At 42.3% G+C, this 18,233-nt stretch overlaps 1 protein-coding gene across 9 annotated transcripts in view; it reads left to right on the plus strand.

The window, feature by feature from the left end:
• Positions 1 to 17,859, plus strand: part of MECOM (MDS1 and EVI1 complex locus) — a 329,864-nt gene extending 312,005 nt beyond the window's left edge. For all 9 annotated transcript variants that reach the window (XM_048314516.1, XM_048314517.1, XM_048314518.1 and 6 more), the window contains 7 exons: positions 6,814 to 6,980; positions 8,322 to 8,399; positions 10,147 to 10,316; positions 11,416 to 11,560; positions 14,272 to 14,508; positions 15,060 to 15,246; positions 16,181 to 17,859. In XM_048314516.1, the coding sequence (XP_048170473.1) occupies positions 6,814 to 6,980; positions 8,322 to 8,399; positions 10,147 to 10,316; positions 11,416 to 11,560; positions 14,272 to 14,508; positions 15,060 to 15,246; positions 16,181 to 16,315 (1,119 nt within the window). In that variant the 3' untranslated portion in view covers positions 16,316 to 17,859. The remainder of the gene's footprint in view (positions 1 to 6,813; positions 6,981 to 8,321; positions 8,400 to 10,146; positions 10,317 to 11,415; positions 11,561 to 14,271; positions 14,509 to 15,059; positions 15,247 to 16,180) is intronic.
• Positions 17,860 to 18,233: the final 374 nt, after the last annotated feature.

An 18,233-nucleotide genomic window follows, 5' to 3' on the forward strand; every position in this document is an offset into this window, starting at 1 on the left:
TGCAATCTTTGTTTATATGTGACTGAAGTTGTTCCAAACCGTTTCCTTCAGAGATTACAGTGAAATTTTCAGGCTGAAATCTTGTTAGATTGCAATAGTTAATAAATATTTAATCTGCATTAAAATACAGAGCCTCAGAGGATTTAATGTTTGTCTCTCACTTGACTTCGGTGGGAGTTAGTCACTTTAATAGCTCTGAAATTTTGAGCCTAATTGCTCATTGCAGTGCTTAAAGCAGAAATAAAACACCCATTTATTTGCTGTGTTTAGGTCAAATTTGTCCTCTGTGTATACTTACATCATCCTCCTTACATGAACAGGAATTGTGCTTTTAGTGAGTGTACTGTGGGATAAATTTGGGCTTTCTCTTCTATTTTTATAAAACCTTGCTTTTAATACATCTAAATTGTTCATGAGAAGAAAAAAAAAAAAAGAACCACAGCAACTGCTTTTGCAGATGCAACTCCAGTAACGCCGTGTTCTGCTCTCGCACTGCTGGCTCCTCAGCTGCAGCGCCGAAACCATAAATACTTGCCCCAGAGTTTCCCAACCTTCGGGCTTTGGAGGGGAGAGCTGGAGCCACGAGGCAGTGGCTGGGATCCTGACTCACTCCTGCTCATCTCTCTCACTGCGAGCTGGACTCATTTCACCAGGCAAAGCCAGAATTCTGCAAGCCGAGCTCTGAGATCTTCTCGTGCTCCTCCGCACGTGCGTCCCTGCACGGGGCTGCTGCGGGAGCCCCCGGAGGTGCTGCCCCTGCAGATGGGCTCTGAGCCCTGCCCTCTGCTCTGTGCCCTCTTTGGCACACTTCTAGAGCAGTGATGGACCTTTGCTCTGTGTGCACATGTAGATTTTAATCCCACTTTCTTCCTGGGAAGAGCTGGCTTAAGCAGCTGCAAAGATGCTCTGGGAGCCTGAGCTGGAAGGAGCTGAGCAGGCATCGAAGGACTGCTGCGAGCACCCAGAGGTGCCGCAGGAGCTCAGCAAGCAGGAGGTGGGGTTGGATGCCAGACTTGAAGAGCACAGGAGGTGGTTCCCGAATATTTTCTTTGGGCAATTCTGTGTAGGACATGAAGGGGCCGTAGTAGGATTTGTGATTTGGCCCAGGCACCCTTAATCCTCTGCTCTCAGAAAAGCAGCTCTGCTTCAGCAAGTTTGGGAAGTTGAAAAACCCAGTGCAGTCTGTTTCTTCCGATTTCCTTGACTTTGGCTTGGTCCTCAAATTTCCATCATCCTGCTCCTTTGTGAGTGTATGTCTCCTGGCCATGCTCATGCTATGAGCAGCTCCAGCAGAAATAGATGTTTAAAACGTGAAGGGACTGAGCAGGATGCTGATTCATGGATGAATCTCCACCTTGAGAGGTTTGGTTATGTCACACAAGCCTTTCCATCTCAATTCCCAGTTGCATGTGCCATATATTCCAAGATTATTTGAGATTGTTTTTTCTTGTTTGGAAGGTGCCTTATGGTACAAATCAATGGGCAACACCTTCTCTTGAATGGATCAGGAGTAATTTGATGTATTTATTCCATTTTGGTCCCATCAGGAGAAGGTTGCTTAAAGAGGTTCTGTAATTATAGGCAGGCATTATTTGCTTTATGGAGAACCATTGTAAATAATTAAAACGATTTTACAAATAAATGAAAAGGAATTTGGTGAGTGCATTAACAAAGCTTTTATTTTACTGGTCTTATTTTTAGGACATGATCTGTTCTGTTAACTGAGCTTAATCCCCACCAACTACATTCATACAAATCAAGTTATTCTGGAACCAAACTGCAGATCAGCAGGAGTTTCTCGCTACTGCTTCGTAAAGTTCAGCCACGTGTGATGGGTCTCTTGAACATGAATATAACTCAGCCAAGTTCCAGGGCTAGATGTCCAAATACACACAGTTTCAAGACAACATGATTCACAAATTGCAGTTTTTAGAGGCAACATTACAGCTTCAGATGGGAGAGGGAAAAATCATGAGCTTTAGTAGTTGGATTTTGAAGAGTTCCCCAAATAACAGTAGTAAAAATAGAAAGCAAACACTTGAACAGTTTTTTTTCCCATGAGGTCTGGCCATAAAGTCAGTTGTTTTTGTGATAGCAGCAATGAAGGAGTCACGTTTGTAAAACATGAGGTCATGTAATTCATGACATTTTCTGCGAGATTATTTCATATCATCAGGTTATTCTTAAAAAGCAGCAACAGCAAACGTTTGCTTTATTTATGCCACTTTTTCTTGGGTGGGTTAATAAATTTTAAGACAAATGTTCAGGGCCCCTGCTGATGGTATCTTGCCCTCTGAAATGTTTATAAATACTTGTTTTAGCCGATTATGGTAATGTCTGCATTTTTGAGTCGGAGCTGGGGAATTGTGACTGCACATTAGTTTGCGTCAGTCGGAGGTTAATAGCCTCTCAGGGAGGTGGGGGAAAGCTGCTTCCTTTTCCAGACATCTGGACACAGATAGAATCAACAACTCTTATATATGTAAATCAAAAGTTACTGTTCTATATAAAACACTGTCATTCACTGATCGCAGATTAGGAGCGCCCGTGACTTGTCCATAAGGCAATAGCTGTATGTAAAATATGTAATAGGATCTTCTCCCTCTCCTGCCTCCTCGGAAAGCTTTCTCCATGGGCATGGCAATTACACTAATCCCATCCTCGGGGTCAAGCAGTGCTTTTCCCCCCGTGCCCCATTCAGGGATCACCACAACACTTGGGTGTTGGGTTGGGGTGCAGAACCCCCTGAAAGCACAGCTGGTGGCTTTAGCCACACACCTGCCTCCCTGCTGGTCCCAGGGACTGTCACTGGAGACATGAGGTGACCATGAGCACCCACCCAACCCCCTAGGACAGACACTCGCACCAACGCCTCTCTCCAGGAGTTTGGTGAACTGAGGACCGGTAGCACCTCCACAACCAACAGAGCTCCTATAGAGGCAGGTCTGGCCTTGCCATCAGCAGTAACAGTGTTTGGAAGGAAGAAGAGCTACTTCAGTTGTGTTTCAGCTGGAAGGGAGACTTGCATTGTGGAAGAAGGAAAGTCATCTCCTGGGTTAATATTTAGTCATAAAAAAAAAAAAGAAGGGGGGAAAGGGTAACAGAATAGTGTTTTTTACAATCATTGAAGATTACCAGTTGGTGTCACTGGGCCCTGAACTGTGGCATATGTCTGTAAAGGCCATAGGAATAAGGGGGATCAGGCAGAGAGTGGAGTTTGTGACTGTCTACTGTGAGTAGCCAAATCCAGAGCTGATGATGAAGATTTTGCAGGAGATTCAGAGAAAGCTGAGTCACCAGGATTGAAACGGCAATGAAAGTCAATGTCAATAAATACCCAATAATACTGAGGGGAAATTGTGACTTTTAACTCCTGTCATTTAGGAAAAAGATCTTGAAGTTGGTAGTCTTATGAAAATATCACCTCCGTGCTTAGCAGAAAGGAATTGAAAACATCATTATGTTATACTGCCTTCAGGTCTTGAATGTAGCTGAAGTTCCTCTCGAAAAGGCCATAGTAGAATTAGAAAAGACACAGAAAAGTGCAACAATGATGATCAGAGGTAGGGAACAGCTTCCATTCAAAAAGTGACTAAGTAGATTTTGATTTTTTCAGCTGGGAAAAAAATGCCCAAGGGAGCTGTGCCCCAGCTCTGTGAGCCCATGAATGGTGAGCAGAACCTGAATGAGGAATGGTTATTCATTAGTGATAACAATACAAAAAAAAAAAAAAACCACAAAAAATATCAGGCAAGAGGCTTAAAAGGAACAAAAGTGAATATCTTTTCATAGGCACCTAATTAAATTGGTGAACTCTCCTTGACAAAAATATAAACGAGTCTGAAAAGGTTCAGCCAAGTGAATGGGAGCAGCAGCCGATGGACGTTCGATGTTGTAACTGAGATGCAGCCTCCAGTTAATGCTTTTCCACCTCCCTGTGCTGGTGTGTGACAGTGGGGAGATCTGTCCCTTGCCCACCCTCCTGTGTGTCCCCTGGAGCCACTGCTTGGCACTGGTACCAGCTTCCAAAAACACAAGTTTCCAGTTTACGATTCCTGCTTGATTTTGGTTTCTGAGTTAGTCCTCAATGCAAAACCCCCAGATTTCTTACTGCTCAGCTGGTATTTTGCAAGCAGACTGGTGAGCAGGGGCTGTCTGCCTGCACTGGAGGTGATGGACAGCATGTTGTGATCAGGGCTGCAGGACTTCATGGGCTGTAAAATGCCCCCACAGCCCAGGAACCCATCTCACGATAGGGATTTGCATCCTGAAGGCTCTGAGCACCAACACACTCCAGGACTTCTTAAGAAAATGCCCCAGTTTTGGTTCTTGGGAGCCCTACCTCCAGCAGATAGTGCCAGCTATAATTATCCTGATAGCAGTGGAGTGACAGTGCCTCGGATCAGCAAAGCTATGAGGCCAAACACTTCCCACTGGTGCTGGTGCAGTTCTTGAAAAACATCAATCATACCAGGTCACCACATAAGTCAGGCTTTAAAAAAAAAAGAAAAACTGGCAAAGCAGCAAGTACAATAGTCATTCCTATGGTGAGAAACATATTTTTAGAAAGAGAGTAATACTTTAAAATAATTGGAAGTGCTCGTGCTTCCTCTGGATGAGGGATTTAAGACTAGGTGCTGATTTCATACCTATTTTGGGACTGATGTAATCCTGGAGGCAGAGTTGGAGGTAGGGCTAATCTGCTTCGCTGTGCATTAAACAAGAGTCTGTCTCAGTTTCTACTCTGCAAAATCCTGGAAATAAGAACTGGAAAAAAAAAATCAGCATGACTAAGCCATTTTAAATGTAAAGGGGAAAATAGTTGCTTTAATATATTACTGGCAGGGACCATGTGCATGAGAAATTGTGATCCAAAAATGATTTAAACCCACTAGATAATGAAATGGACTTGAATATTAAATATACATAAATAAAACATTTATTATACTTCTCAGTACCCTTATTATTCTTCACCATAAATATGTGATACCATAACCCATGCACTGTCATGTCACTGCTAATCAGCCCGAAGGCCAAAGGGCATTTTTCATTCAAACCATTTATTTTCAGCAGTTGTAAAATAGATGAGTGAATTTTTGTGGGGAACAATTAGAAGAAATTAAAGGCAGTGGGACGACTACTTTGAAAGCTTTAAGAATCAATTCCAACTAAAGGAGAAGATGAAGTCGTATAAAAAGAAATATATGGTAATGTTGAGGTGTATGGGTTGATAATGACATCTTGGTGCCGAGATAGAATTACCTCCTCTCCCAGCAGCATCATCATTACATATCTCATGCCTGTGATCAGTACACGTCAAAATCCTTCATATTGACAAATGTGCTGTCCACTTGCATCTGTGGAGAATGTTTTAGCAGCTGAGTGATTATGAATCAAACCCCAGAGCTTACAGCCCTTACTGCCTTGCAATGCTTTCACATTTGTTGCCTGACAAGTAAATGTATCTTGACTTCCCTCTGAGATTTTTTATTTTTTTCCACCGTGTTTGATGAAAGACATTTGGCAAATTGGCAGTGGTACCCTGTACGTTGCAATTTGTACTCAGCATTAGGAATCTGAGCATGAAATGAGAGGGCAGGCTACAGGCTAAAGGGAAAAAAACAAGGCAGCCCAAAGGCAGAGCTAACCAGCATGGAAATAGTCATTCCAGGAGACAATCATGTCGTTCTGCCAATGAAAATAAATAAACCTGCAAAAAATGCCCAGTTCTTCCAAATAAAATTTCAGTTTTACAACAATCAGAGCAACCTCTTATGGATTTTGAAGAACAGTCTGTGGAGGTGTTCCAGCTGAGAAGGGTTCAGCATCTTGTCTTTCATATAATTTGCTTCTTCATCACAAGCAAGATCTTGCACAGGGCTCATGCTGTGGGTTTTGTGCTCGGTAGGTGAGAGCTTGGCTTTCTTTTCTTTCATTTGTTTGTGGTGTTATGGAGAGGTGGATGGTTATTCTCACCTGTCAGTAGGCTCAGCAGCATTCTTGAACTCTTCAAGTGGCAATGTTTGAGGTTTTGGAGGGGCTTTCCTTGGTCTGTTCCAGACACCTTAAAGGAAACTGTTGTCCAGAAATTATTTAATCCCCACTCCCTGCAAATTGCAGACAGCTAATCAAGAGTGGAAACATCCCAAAGCACAAAGGATTTACAAGCAACTAAAGGTAGAGCAGGAATATTAAGAGGTGAAAAAATAGGATAGACATCTAACAGGCAACGTGAATACAGAGCACCAAACCCACCAAAGCTTAATTTCTTCTGTGTTTACCTAATGGTCTTTGGCTATGATGGGCTAGAACACTGGGCTTGATGGTTGGATGTGGCTGGGACATTGATGGAGCCTCTTTGGAACTGGATTGTTGCAGCCCTTGGTTGAGCTAGAGTGTTCATAATCTTTCCACTGTGATAAGTGTCCTTTGCAAGTCCTTAAAAAAAAACAAACAAACAAACAAATCCAAACCAAAAAACTAGACATTCAGTTATTATTTCTGTTCATTTGGTAAAAAATGTTCAATGATTTCTGTAGATGGGATGCATAGACTTGTAGGCACACAACCACAGAGCATGACTACAAAACCTGGAATTTTGTAGAAGCTGGGGCTTAAAAGTAAGAAGAAATGAACACTGGCTGATTATTACCCTCATGCCCCATAATTTTTGAGACTGCAGCTCTACACTGGCCTTTTCCCCTTTTTTCCTTTCACTTACCAGTGGATGTTCTAGTATTTTGGGTTCCCGGTGGGGGCAGAAATCCGAGGGGGTGTTTACCTTGGTGGGCTCTGTGCTCTCTCCTGCTGCAGGTGTCAGCTATAGAGAACATGGCTGAAAAGCTGGAGAGCTTCAGCGCCCTGAAGCCGGAGGCCAGCGAGCTGATCCAGTCGGTGCCGTCCATGTTCAACTTCCGCGCGCCGCCCAGCGCCCTCCCCGAGACCCTGCTGCGCAAGGGCAAGGAGCGCTACACCTGCAGGTAGCCCCAGGGCCACCCCACACTGCCCTCCCCAAGCCCCTCCCCTGCTCAGACATCCCACAGCGAGCCTTTCAGACCTCTCCGTGCCCAACGTGGAAAGCGTTTCCCTTTGGGGTTCCTATTTATTAGATTATTGGTGTTACGAAGCAAAGAGCTCTCCCTGTATCGTAGCAGCTTGATAAATGAGGTGCAAACTGTTACATAAACAATTCCTTTTTTTCCAAATTTTCTCATCACTTTCATATATAAAAGTGTGCTTTCATTATTGATTTTTTTGATCGTAAACTACAGACGTGTTTTCTCTCAGGCTTCTGGTTTTAATATCCAAAGGGATCAGTGATAAAATACATGACTTATTAGGACTTGTGTGTACAGACTTAAAAAAAAAGCCCACAATGAAGATAGTCATTGAATATGCACCCAAAATGAATGGGAGCTTTGTCAAGGAGAGTGGAATTAGCTGTGTGGGTATTTTGAAGGCTTATACATCACGTTGTGAAAAAATAAATGGGATGTTAAAAGTGAAGGGATGCAATCTTCAAAGTCATCATGTGGAGCAGCCACCACCCTCATTCACTTAAGAGAGCACTGTGTGTGTGCTCTGCCCTCATGCAAAAATGGGCTCAATGTCCTTAACAGCATGGGCCAATTATAAACTGAATATTAATGTGTTGCTTGAACAAAGGGGGAGAACTCACGATAATTTTTTTTTTTTTTTTGTTGGCCATTATTTTTCCTGTGACATACTATTGAGTTTGGAGAATGGTTTTTAAATTGCACTGTTTAGGTCTCTATATCATCTCCAGAACGTGCAGGCATTTGACACTGGCATATCGGTTTATCTGATCTTTTTGAAAACATGTCACCTTCTTTCAAGACATGTTGTTATAGAAACATACCTTGATGGATTAGGTCTTTGAGTCTTGTCTGCTCTGATCCTATTCAATGCACAGAACGGTGTCACATTTGCTGACACGTAGAATTGGTTGAAAGGTTTGAAATTTGCTTACACAGAGGCAGAAATCCAAGGCTTTAATAACAGATTCTCTTGATTCCAAATCTGAATTATGCTGATAATCACCCAGTGGGCTTAGAACCTTGGGGTGATCTTTAAAACTGGTTTTTCATATACCCCCTTACTTCTGCACAAGCAAAGCTGGTTGGTGCCAGCAGTTCCAGTCCCACTCTTGTGTGTGTTGATCCCTTATATTTGCTGAATGCTTTTCTTGAGATGTTGTTGCACCAAAGCAATGCTAGTAGGACCATATAGTGATGATTCCAATTGGGCTGTACGAAGCCACTGAAGGTTGTGTTGTCTCATCAAACATTTTCTTATCACAGATACTGTGGCAAGATTTTCCCAAGATCTGCAAACCTGACCCGTCACCTGAGGACGCACACTGGAGAGCAGCCCTATAGGTACCACACCCCTCACCCCTGTCTGTGCTGTGGTCAAGCTTTGAGGTCCCTTCCAGTGCAGATGTTTTCTGTGATTCTGTGAATAAAGCTGGGGAATTCAACATCCTTGCTGGACCAGCTCCAGCCCTTCCTCCTTAGCTTTGGACCCACCGTTGCATTTTGGTCTCAGAGTTTTGTGCATTAGGTGCTGATCCTCGGTGTTGAAGATGCAGAAAGGGGGAAGGTTTAGGTCTTAGTGAAATTCTTTTGGCTGGGGCAGCTTCCCAGCACAATCCCCAGGTTTGCCTTTGCTGGCAGCAGGGCTGGCACTGCTGAACCAGTGTGATTGAGTGCTCAGTAGGGCTCTTGGATGTATTCTCCCTTGCAAGAATGTTTTTTTCTTGGAGTTCTGCGGTGTTATTTGCAGCCTAAAATTGGGTGATTTGTCAGTCATCTGATCACTGAAAGATCCCGGTTGCAAAGGCGTTACTGTATTTATTTGTTCCCTGCCTAATCTGGATTCTTTCTGAGATCTGCTTAACCAAAACCCATGTGGGTGTACTCTCCTGTTGATAAGAATGTGTGTGTGTTACTGAATCCAGGACAGTCACATGCAGAAATGTGTATAAAGCTTCACCTTATTGAAAATGAAAGGCTAATTTAAACTGGAAAGAGGCCAGTTCATGTTCCAGTAAAACAAATGCACAGATTTCTGCATTTTATGAGCTGTAAAGAGCAGAGTAAGCTCATTGTTTGTGAGGAAACAATATGTTTTTTGCATCTAGTCTCTTTGGGAAATGAGATTCACATCTAATTTTATTGTAGGAAGGTCTTGATGTATATTATACCCGTCCACTGCATAAAAGCCACAAGCAATTAGTAGCATAATGGGCGATTTCAGCACTTAAAAAAATTTGACATCATTGACAAGCGTAAGAGAGGCACAGGAGAAGTAAAAGATTGAAAAACTGAAGTGGTGAAGACTCTTGGCTAGTTGCCAGCAAGAGAATTTGGAATAGTTATAGTATGACTTAGTAATGGCTTAAAGAGCAATACAGTAAAGGCTTTAGGGACTCCAAATCGCTACACAGTATGAAAATTGATGCCTCTGGTACCAGAGTGATAGACTAAACTACTCACATTGGCACAGTATTAAAGGTTGGGATTGTTTATTGCTGGTTTTTGCAAGATAACCAAATTTCCTCTGGGATTAGCAATCAAGCAAGCTAATTCCTCGAGAAAAGATTTAATCACACAGTATAATTTAGAATAGGAAAAGAAATAGCCCTTTTTACCTTATTTGAGCATTAGAAGAGATCTGTTTCATGTTTTTTCCAAAAGTGTTTAATTGTATTGTATTGGCAGCACATGAAACAATAGAGTTATTGCTCTACTGTTTTCAAACTTCCCAACTTTGCATGCAACAATTTTAAAAACATGGGACTCAATTACCATAGCTAATTTGATGCCATTAGCTCAGAAATATTATGCTTATTCCTAGAGGCAGTATTTAAAATATAAAGTCTAATGTGAATTAAAGCTGAAAACCCCAACATAGAAGTTATGTCTCCATTCCAAGAGCACAGGTCTCCAGTTAGTCAGCCAAAATTTGTCTATTTCAGAGAGGATTGTGCCTCAGTAGGGAACAAAGAACTGTGGTTGGGTGCTGAGACTGAGCCCAGAAGGCTCTTCATGTATCGTAGGATAAATCTTATGTATCCAGCTATTAACAAACTCTTTCCTACCCACTTGTTTTGTTTTTTTTTAGATGCAAATACTGTGACAGATCCTTTAGCATATCCTCTAACCTGCAGAGACATGTGCGTAACATCCACAATAAAGAGAAGCCATTCAAGTGTCACTTGTGTGACAGGTGTTTTGGTCAACAAACCAATCTTGACAGACATCTAAAAAAGCACGAGAACGGGAACATGTCTGGTATGTTATGTCTTTTCCCTCCTGTCTTTTCCCTCCCCAGCCTGCCCCATGTCCCATGTGCAGGGACTGCCCATTCCCTGTCAGCGCTGCCGAGTGTCCACAGGCACACGCTGCTCCAACGGGTGGGGGGTTGCAAAATATGTAAGTGCCTAAGCTCTGCTGACATTGAAAGTGCTTTGAAAATCCCAACATAAATCCTCCCCTTGTATAACTTAAGACCACTGGAAGATGTCTTTTCTTTTGGTTTTCATTAAGCCAACCCATAGCGTTTTGAGAACAGACTGGGAAAATTGGTTTAATCCCATCTCCGCAATCCCTTGGCTCTCAATAGGAGTCCTAGATTTAGAGTCTCGGGGGGCACTCTAAAAGATTTTCCTGGCACCTTCTGAAATATTCCCACTGTCAGGAGCTGAAAAGCTCTGGCTATTATGGAGCTAATGGTGCCTCTCAAACCCCAAAGCAAATTGGTCACCACACAGCAGCAGCACAGGCAGTGGCAGGAGGGGATATCATTGGGCTGGTTTGGGTATCTGCAGGGTTTAATGAAAACCCTCTCTGCAGTCCTTTCAGTCTGCATTTTGCCTCACTGGAAATAACCAGGGGCATGCAGTGAATGCAGAGCTGTCCCTTCCCCAGCGCTCAAAGAAAGGCGTCTGACACTGGTCTCTCAGTGCTAATGAATCTGGGTGATTATGTCAATGACTACTCCATATTTTGAATAAATCTGCATAATTAATAGCTAAAAATTAAGTTCTGTTTGCTCAGTTCAGCCATTGGTCTAAGAAAGACAGTTATCAATGGACAATCTTGGAATCACAGGGAACAAGAGGGAGATGTTGAAATAGAGACATGGCAAAAGTGATGATAAACCATGGAAAGGGGCACCCAGCATGCAACCAGTTGTTTTTGCTGGAAATCATCCTTGCCCGTGAATAATTACTGATTACTGGTTTTATGGCCAAAAGCTGATGGTTCACACTGACCAACTTTCTGGCTCTCACCCATTTTTTAACCAGAGTTTCAATTTCATTTTGATTTAAATGGTTAAATATAGAAAATGTAAAGGAGCAGCAACAGACATCGTATGTTTTGCTTTAAGGTACTGCAACATCTTCACCTCACTCAGAACTGGAAAGCACAGGGGCAATCCTAGATGACAAGGAAGACTCTTACTTCACAGAAATTAGGAATTTTATTGGAAACAGCAACCACAACAATCAATCCCCCCGAAACTCAGAGGAGAGGTGAGTTGTGTCTGATCTGCCTTCAAAAGGTGCCCACTGCTCCTTTTCCAGGTCTGCAGACCTGATAGTTCACTTTTGATTATGTCTGGAGCCAGAGTTATTTTAGAATCTGGCTGCTTCAGTGGCCACCTTGGTGTCTTAGGAATAGAAATGTGTTGATTCCCTCCCCACTGTGTATGAAGATGTTCCAAGTGGCAGATGCTGGACAAGAGATTCCATCTGTGAACACATTTCTTCTTGTATCTGGAGCTCTCAGTTTCAGGCTCCCACCATTGATTTAAGTTTGCTGAAAAATTCCTTCTCTTTACATTCACAGCAGAGCAGGTGAATTCTACATCCTGTGGCTAAATGTATGGAGCCGTAGGATTTAAGTGCAATTTAAATGTGTAATCAATAAAGTAGACCAAGCTGAACGTCCTTTCCCGTAAGTAACTCAATCCCAAGAAAGATGCTGAGTAGCCAAAAGCCCGTGAGGCTGCGGGTGGGCGTTGGGAGTCCACAGTGCTCCAGCATGTGAGAGAGCTTTTTCTACTAAGATTTATTAAGTATATGGGTGTTTGAATTCTTCTGAACTAACAGAAGAGAGACCACTTTTAAATATTTTCAGTTAATAAAAGTACAGCTAAGCAGAAAAGGCTGTAGGATGGAGCCCCACATATTTCTTTGGGATTGGTGTTGCATTATGCATTATTTTCCCTTTTGAATTGGCATTACATTATCAACATCAAAAAATTCTTACTGCTGGTGACAAACTTTGCTGTCTCCTCAATTTCTAGATGCCTTTGTGAAGGGATAAAAAGGGTGGACACAACACAATTTCCACAAAAGTATTGGATTAAGTGATTACATGCATATTCAAATTTCATTCCATCTTGATTGGCAATGAGGGCTTGGGATTTTTAACTTGCACATCTGGTCTCAACATGTCCTCTGACAGGAAGTCAGCAAAGTGGAAAGGTTGCTGGGTTGTGCAGTGTTTCCTTTCTAAATTTGGCACTTCAGACTGCTCTTGACGGATATTTTATCCCTGGCAAATTGCTGCATTTGAAAGCATAATTAGAGAATCTGTTTTCTTAATCACATGGCTTTTGTTACTTTGGTTGTAGTCCATCTCCCTTTCATTCCTAGCAGCCTCAATTGAGCATAACAAGCAAGTTAGCAGCCCAAACTGCACTCAACAATTTCTTATTTCTGCCTATTTAAATAAAAGATGATAAAGAGATATTTCTCTGATGATCTTAGAGGGAGGTGGCTGCTTCAGCCCTCCCTGTTCTGCACAACCTCAGATTTTTTGATACTGCTCTAAAGACAGACTGTTCCCTTGAGCATTTTTTTCAATGCAATACTAAACTCATGGCAGTCAGCTGGAATTTGCTTGGAAAACAGATGAAACTCTAATATGTTTAGGAAAATGATGCTGTTATTGTGGCAGAAACAAGCTTTGCTCCTCAGAAACTCCATCTGTTACAGCAGAAAGTCAAATGTTAAATACCAACAAGGCTGAGGGCTCACCTTATCTTGCTCCACCATTGGGTATATCCCATATTGTCCCACACAGTTTGAAGCACACGGAGTCTAAAGCAAACTGCGTGCGGACAATAAGGTTTCCATTTTTATAACTGTATTCCTGGAAGAGTTAAGGACCTTTTGCACAATGAGAACAATAGATGAATCAAGGCCTCTGTGCTACGTGACGTGGTGGGGGCAGATACAGTGGTAGCATGAATTTTGGGGGGGGGCTCCACTGGGTGCAGCTCATTCACATCCCTGTGTCTGTGGTTGGGCATTCGTTGGCGCCGCGGTGCCAAATTTCTTTACTTCGCATTTGATATGATGGACACAATGCAGCTCCAGATGCTCTGAATCCTACAGGGTTGAGACCATTACCAAACAGCCCCTACTTCAGCGTGGGTATTATGTCCTTGATAAAAATCCTGTAGGAAGTAGTTAAGAGAAGTCATTGTCTGAGAGCAAAGGGCAGCGTAATAACAGCGCGTAGACCAAATGGTTTTCCATGTGGGTATTGCTGTAATTACTCATTTAATAAGAATAAATACATTTAAATTGCCATATGACCTTTCTTTTCATTGCTTTTTACCCTTCAAATCAGTCAATAACCCAGTTCAGCACGGAGGCGATATTGCAGACCACTCTTCAGGTCTCCAGCTGAAGTCTCTTAGGTTCCCACGTAGGAAATCCATACATTCAGTGAAGCAGTATGGCTTCCAAAGGGAGGGTAGTGTGCTAAATTAATTATGCATGTAATTTTGACTTTAAAACTCTGAACGCAATATTGGATGTCGTTTTTGTTAAAAATGCCAGATCCGATTTTCAGAGTTTCTTGGCCCCTACAGCTTCTGTTAAAAGGCAGTGAGTTGTTTTGCCCAGACTACATGTATGATTGGAAACTTGAGATGTAATAATGCATGAGAAAATCTGGAATGGTTATCTGAACATGCCTCTGTTAGAACAGTAGTTTTAGCAGGATAACAGGAAAATCCCATGGTGATGGTGCTGTAACGTCCCAGTGATTTCTGAGTGCAATTTTCTCCAGTGCTAATTTTCTGTGAAGCTAAGCAAGATATGAAATACAGAAATCACTTTATTCTGCTGGGACAGATGCTTTTCAGATCTGTCTCCAAGAGTCTGCCGATGAGGAGCTTTCATATCTGATTTGTGTTTATAGCTTGGGTTTGTTTTGGTACTTTCAGAATGAATGGCAGCCACTTTAAGGATGAAAAAGCCATGGTAGCCAGCCAGAACTCGGATCTGTTGGATGATGAGGAGGCAGAAGATGAAGTAATGATGGATGAAGAAGACGAAGAGAGTGAAATGGCAGGGAAAGCAGTGAAAGAGCCCGTGACAAGTGAAATGCATGAGGGCACTCCCGAGGAGGATTATGAGGAAACGAGTACTTTGGACATGAACTGCAAAGCTTCCCCTGGCAGGTTGGTTCCTTCCGAGTATTGGTGTGCCCGATAGGCGGAATAAAAACAATAAACCATACAAGAGTGCCAGCACCAAACCAGTGCCGTGGGAACCGGTCCGGAGCAGCTGCTTCCCACTTACAATAGCAACGTGCGTCTGTGTTTGGGTCAACACCAGCCCTGCTTTCAGCCTCTTCATGCAGTCTGGAGCCCTTGATAGCAAAATTGACTGTGCTTGGGGAGCTATTGTGAGGTTCTGGGTGAGACAGGAAGCAGGGTGAGACAGTTCCATGGGAGAGACGTTATCTGCTCCGTGAACCGTCCTGCATCTCTCATAATGGCCTTGCGGAAGGCTGTGGAGACACCATGAGAGAGACAAACTCCCTCCCCCACTCAACTGCCCTTTCTTTAGAACAGAAAAGGGAATTCTTTTTATTTCAGGATCACCACTCCATAAGGCAAGGTGGCTTATTAAAGTGAAAAAGGGAGAAATTGCTCAGATGTGTAAATCTGAGAAGATGAGGGAATGCAGAGAGGGTTATTTAATTAAAACCTCCTTGGTGTTTTTGTAGGTATAAAGAAGAGGAGTATAATAAGACTGGACTTTCAGCTTTGGACCACATAAGGCACTTCACAGATAGCCTCAAAATGAGGAAAATGGAAGAAAATCAATACAGTGAAGCTGAATTGGCAGCTTTCAATGCTTCCCAGCTGCCAGAGGACCTCAAGCAACCATTGTACAGGAAATCCAAATCCCAGGTAAAAGCTTAACTCGGTTAAAATGTTATTGTCACCAAATACCCACAGGATTAAGCTGTTAGTGTGTGGCAGGCAGGGTTGTTCCAGCTTTGTCAGACAGGGTTGTTCTCCATGTCCATAAACCTCAGCCTGACCTGACATCCCACTGCAGCCCAGAGACATGATAGGGTGCTCTGGTCCCTGAGAACGGAGGATTTCCATACTTTTTTCTTACTTTTTTTGCTATTTTTGTTCTGCCTGGTGGCCACAGAAATGCCATGGTAAGAACTAGTCCCACTCTGCTGACACTGATGCTGTGGAGTTTATCTGCAGCCTCACAGGGATGTGACTTGATCTTCTGGCTGGCTTAGCTTTTTGGCATTTTTTTCCAGACTGTTGGATGGTACCACCTCTAGGTCCTCAGCATGTTTTACAAACAGCAATAACTGAAATGGTATCCTCATGCTATTTCTTGCAGTTTTCTAAACAATAATTAATTAAAATGGGGTTTTTTAGCCCCTTTGAAAGATTCCTGTTTTAAAAACTGCAGAATATGCATGTATGAAAGGTCAGCAAAGGATACTGTTATATTTGGTGAAATACAGGACGAGACAAGGGATAATATGATTCCTCCGCCTCTTGAAAAGAGCCTCCTGTGCCAAGAGTCTGAAGGCAAAGGAGACTTTGGGACCTTGTCTACTATCAAAGGTTTCTCTGAGCTTTGTAAAACCAGATGAAAGCAGAAATTATTATTACTGCTAGTGAGTCAAAAGTGTTAGTGAAAGGGTTGACAGTGGTTTCACCTAAAGCATTTTGTTGGGGGTTTTTTTAACTAAGTTGAGACCAGTGGCTGTAGCCTGACTGCTGCCCTGACCACACAGGGGTGGCACGGGTCCAAGCTCAGAATCCCGCCATGGGAGCGTGACCTCTTTGTCCTTCTTCTGTCCCTGTGCAGGCCTATGCCATGATGCTGTCTCTCTCCGACAAGGACTCCCTTCATTCTGCATCCCACAGTTCTCCCAACATGTGGCACAGTATGGCGAGAGCCGCCGCGGAATCCAGCGCCATCCAGTCCATCAGTCACGTATGACAGTGCGGAGTCTTACCGAGGATGGGACCAAGTCCAAACCAGTAGCATGGCTCTTTCATATATGACTATTTAAAAGACTGCTGAGCAGAATGCCTTATAAATCTGCAGGGTCACTCATTTAAAGTCCGGTGACCTTAAACTGAATAATTTTAAAAAAGAAAGAAACTATTTATTCTCAATATTTTGTTTTGCACAGCAAAGGCAGCTGCTGACTTCTGGAGGATCAATGCGACTTAAAAAAAAAACAAAAAAAAAGGTTTCAGTGGATTATGTAAACGGGGCTGGGAAAAAGTGTCTTCCAGTTCACCCGGCTTTGAGGGGCAGGGGCAGAAGGGTTAAGACTGCATTGATACACACATGGGCACTCCTTTAAAGTAGGAACTGAATTGATTTTCTTTTTGTATAAGATAGTTTGACACAGGATTGGGAACAGTTGCTTTTATGTACAAATCTCTTCATTAAAGCTTTATGCATTTTAGCCCTTCAAAGAAAGAAAATAGTTCTATCAAATGCACACTATCCATTGTAAATGTAGAATGAAGTAACAGGGAATATTTTGTTCTCTCCGTAATTCTTTTGCCTTCTCAACTGCATTGTTAAAAAAAAAGGAAAAACAAGGAGAAAAAAATGACAGAAAAAGAAAGAACTCTGAGAAACAATACATAAGAGGCTTGTGTATATTGTAAACTATGAATGTTCACTACTCCAAGAAGCTAAATCATCCAGATAAATCCGTGAAAGCACCACGTTCATTGACAACACCACTAGTTCGAATCATTGTAAGGAGATTTTTAATTTTCGACAATCATGTCACTATTTTGTTGTGTTGTTTCCTTTCCCCTTACCCTCTTAATTTCTCCTTTGTGTTGTGTGTACTATGTATTTATTTGTTGGCAAACGATTGTTTGTTGATTACAATAGCACTGTTCCTGTAACAAACAGCACTGCTCCAGTCCCCCACTGCGTTACGATGTAAGGCACCCATGTACTTCCAAAAAAGTGAGGTGAACTGATCTGTGTATATGGGAGTGCAAAACAGTGTTTGAAATTTTCTTACATTCCTCTTTTATTTTATTTTTTTGCCTTTTAATGAACTAAATAACTAATAGATGCGACTTAGTTTTGTTCAGTTTTTTTTTTTGTAATACAGTAAATTGATTCGATTGTATAAACAGTTATAATTTCTTCATGAAAGCATGATTCTTCTGATTAAAAAAACTGTACCCAATATTTTATGCTGGTTGTCTGCGAGCTTGTGTGATGTTATGTTCATGTTAATCCTATTTGTAAGATGAAGTGTTCCAAATTTATGTTTTAAAAAAATAAATAAATAACGGAAGGTATTCAGTTATTTTTGGGGGTTTTTTTTGCCTTTAGTGAGGGACCAGATTTATTTTTCTTTTTGTTTATAATCTCATTTTGAAATAATCGGCAAGTTGAGGTACTTTCTTTAAATGCTTTGTACAATGTAACTGTTACGCATTTCAGTACATTACTATGGGAGGATCAACTTAAAAAAAATAATAAAGGACTACAAAACTGAAGGGATCTATTTCCTTTTGTCTTGGTTTTGTCTGAGTCGGGGCAAAAAAGGCACATTTCCTCTGCAGTCTGGGGAGCAAAGATGGATCTGTGGGGTCGTGAGGGCAACCAGAGGATGAGGCACTGGGAGGTGTCTTGGACTTGGCCATGAAATGTGGGACACGAGCCAGAGCCTCTCAATAGACCGACTGTTGGAGGGGTTTAGTTAAGTCCTTTAAGTTTCCAAACACTACCTTGGAAAAGAGGGATATTTAGGTCATTTCACAGAAGAGGTTGGTGCAGTGTCACCTTCAAAGGCATTTGTGGAGCCCTGAGTTTGAGCTTTGCCTGCCTGCTGCTTGTGGGGACAACGCTGGAAAGCACTGGCTTGGCTGGT

This window comes from Corvus hawaiiensis, chromosome 10 (genome assembly GCF_020740725.1).
Source record: "Corvus hawaiiensis isolate bCorHaw1 chromosome 10, bCorHaw1.pri.cur, whole genome shotgun sequence".
Taxonomy (NCBI): Eukaryota; Metazoa; Chordata; class Aves; order Passeriformes; family Corvidae; genus Corvus; species Corvus hawaiiensis.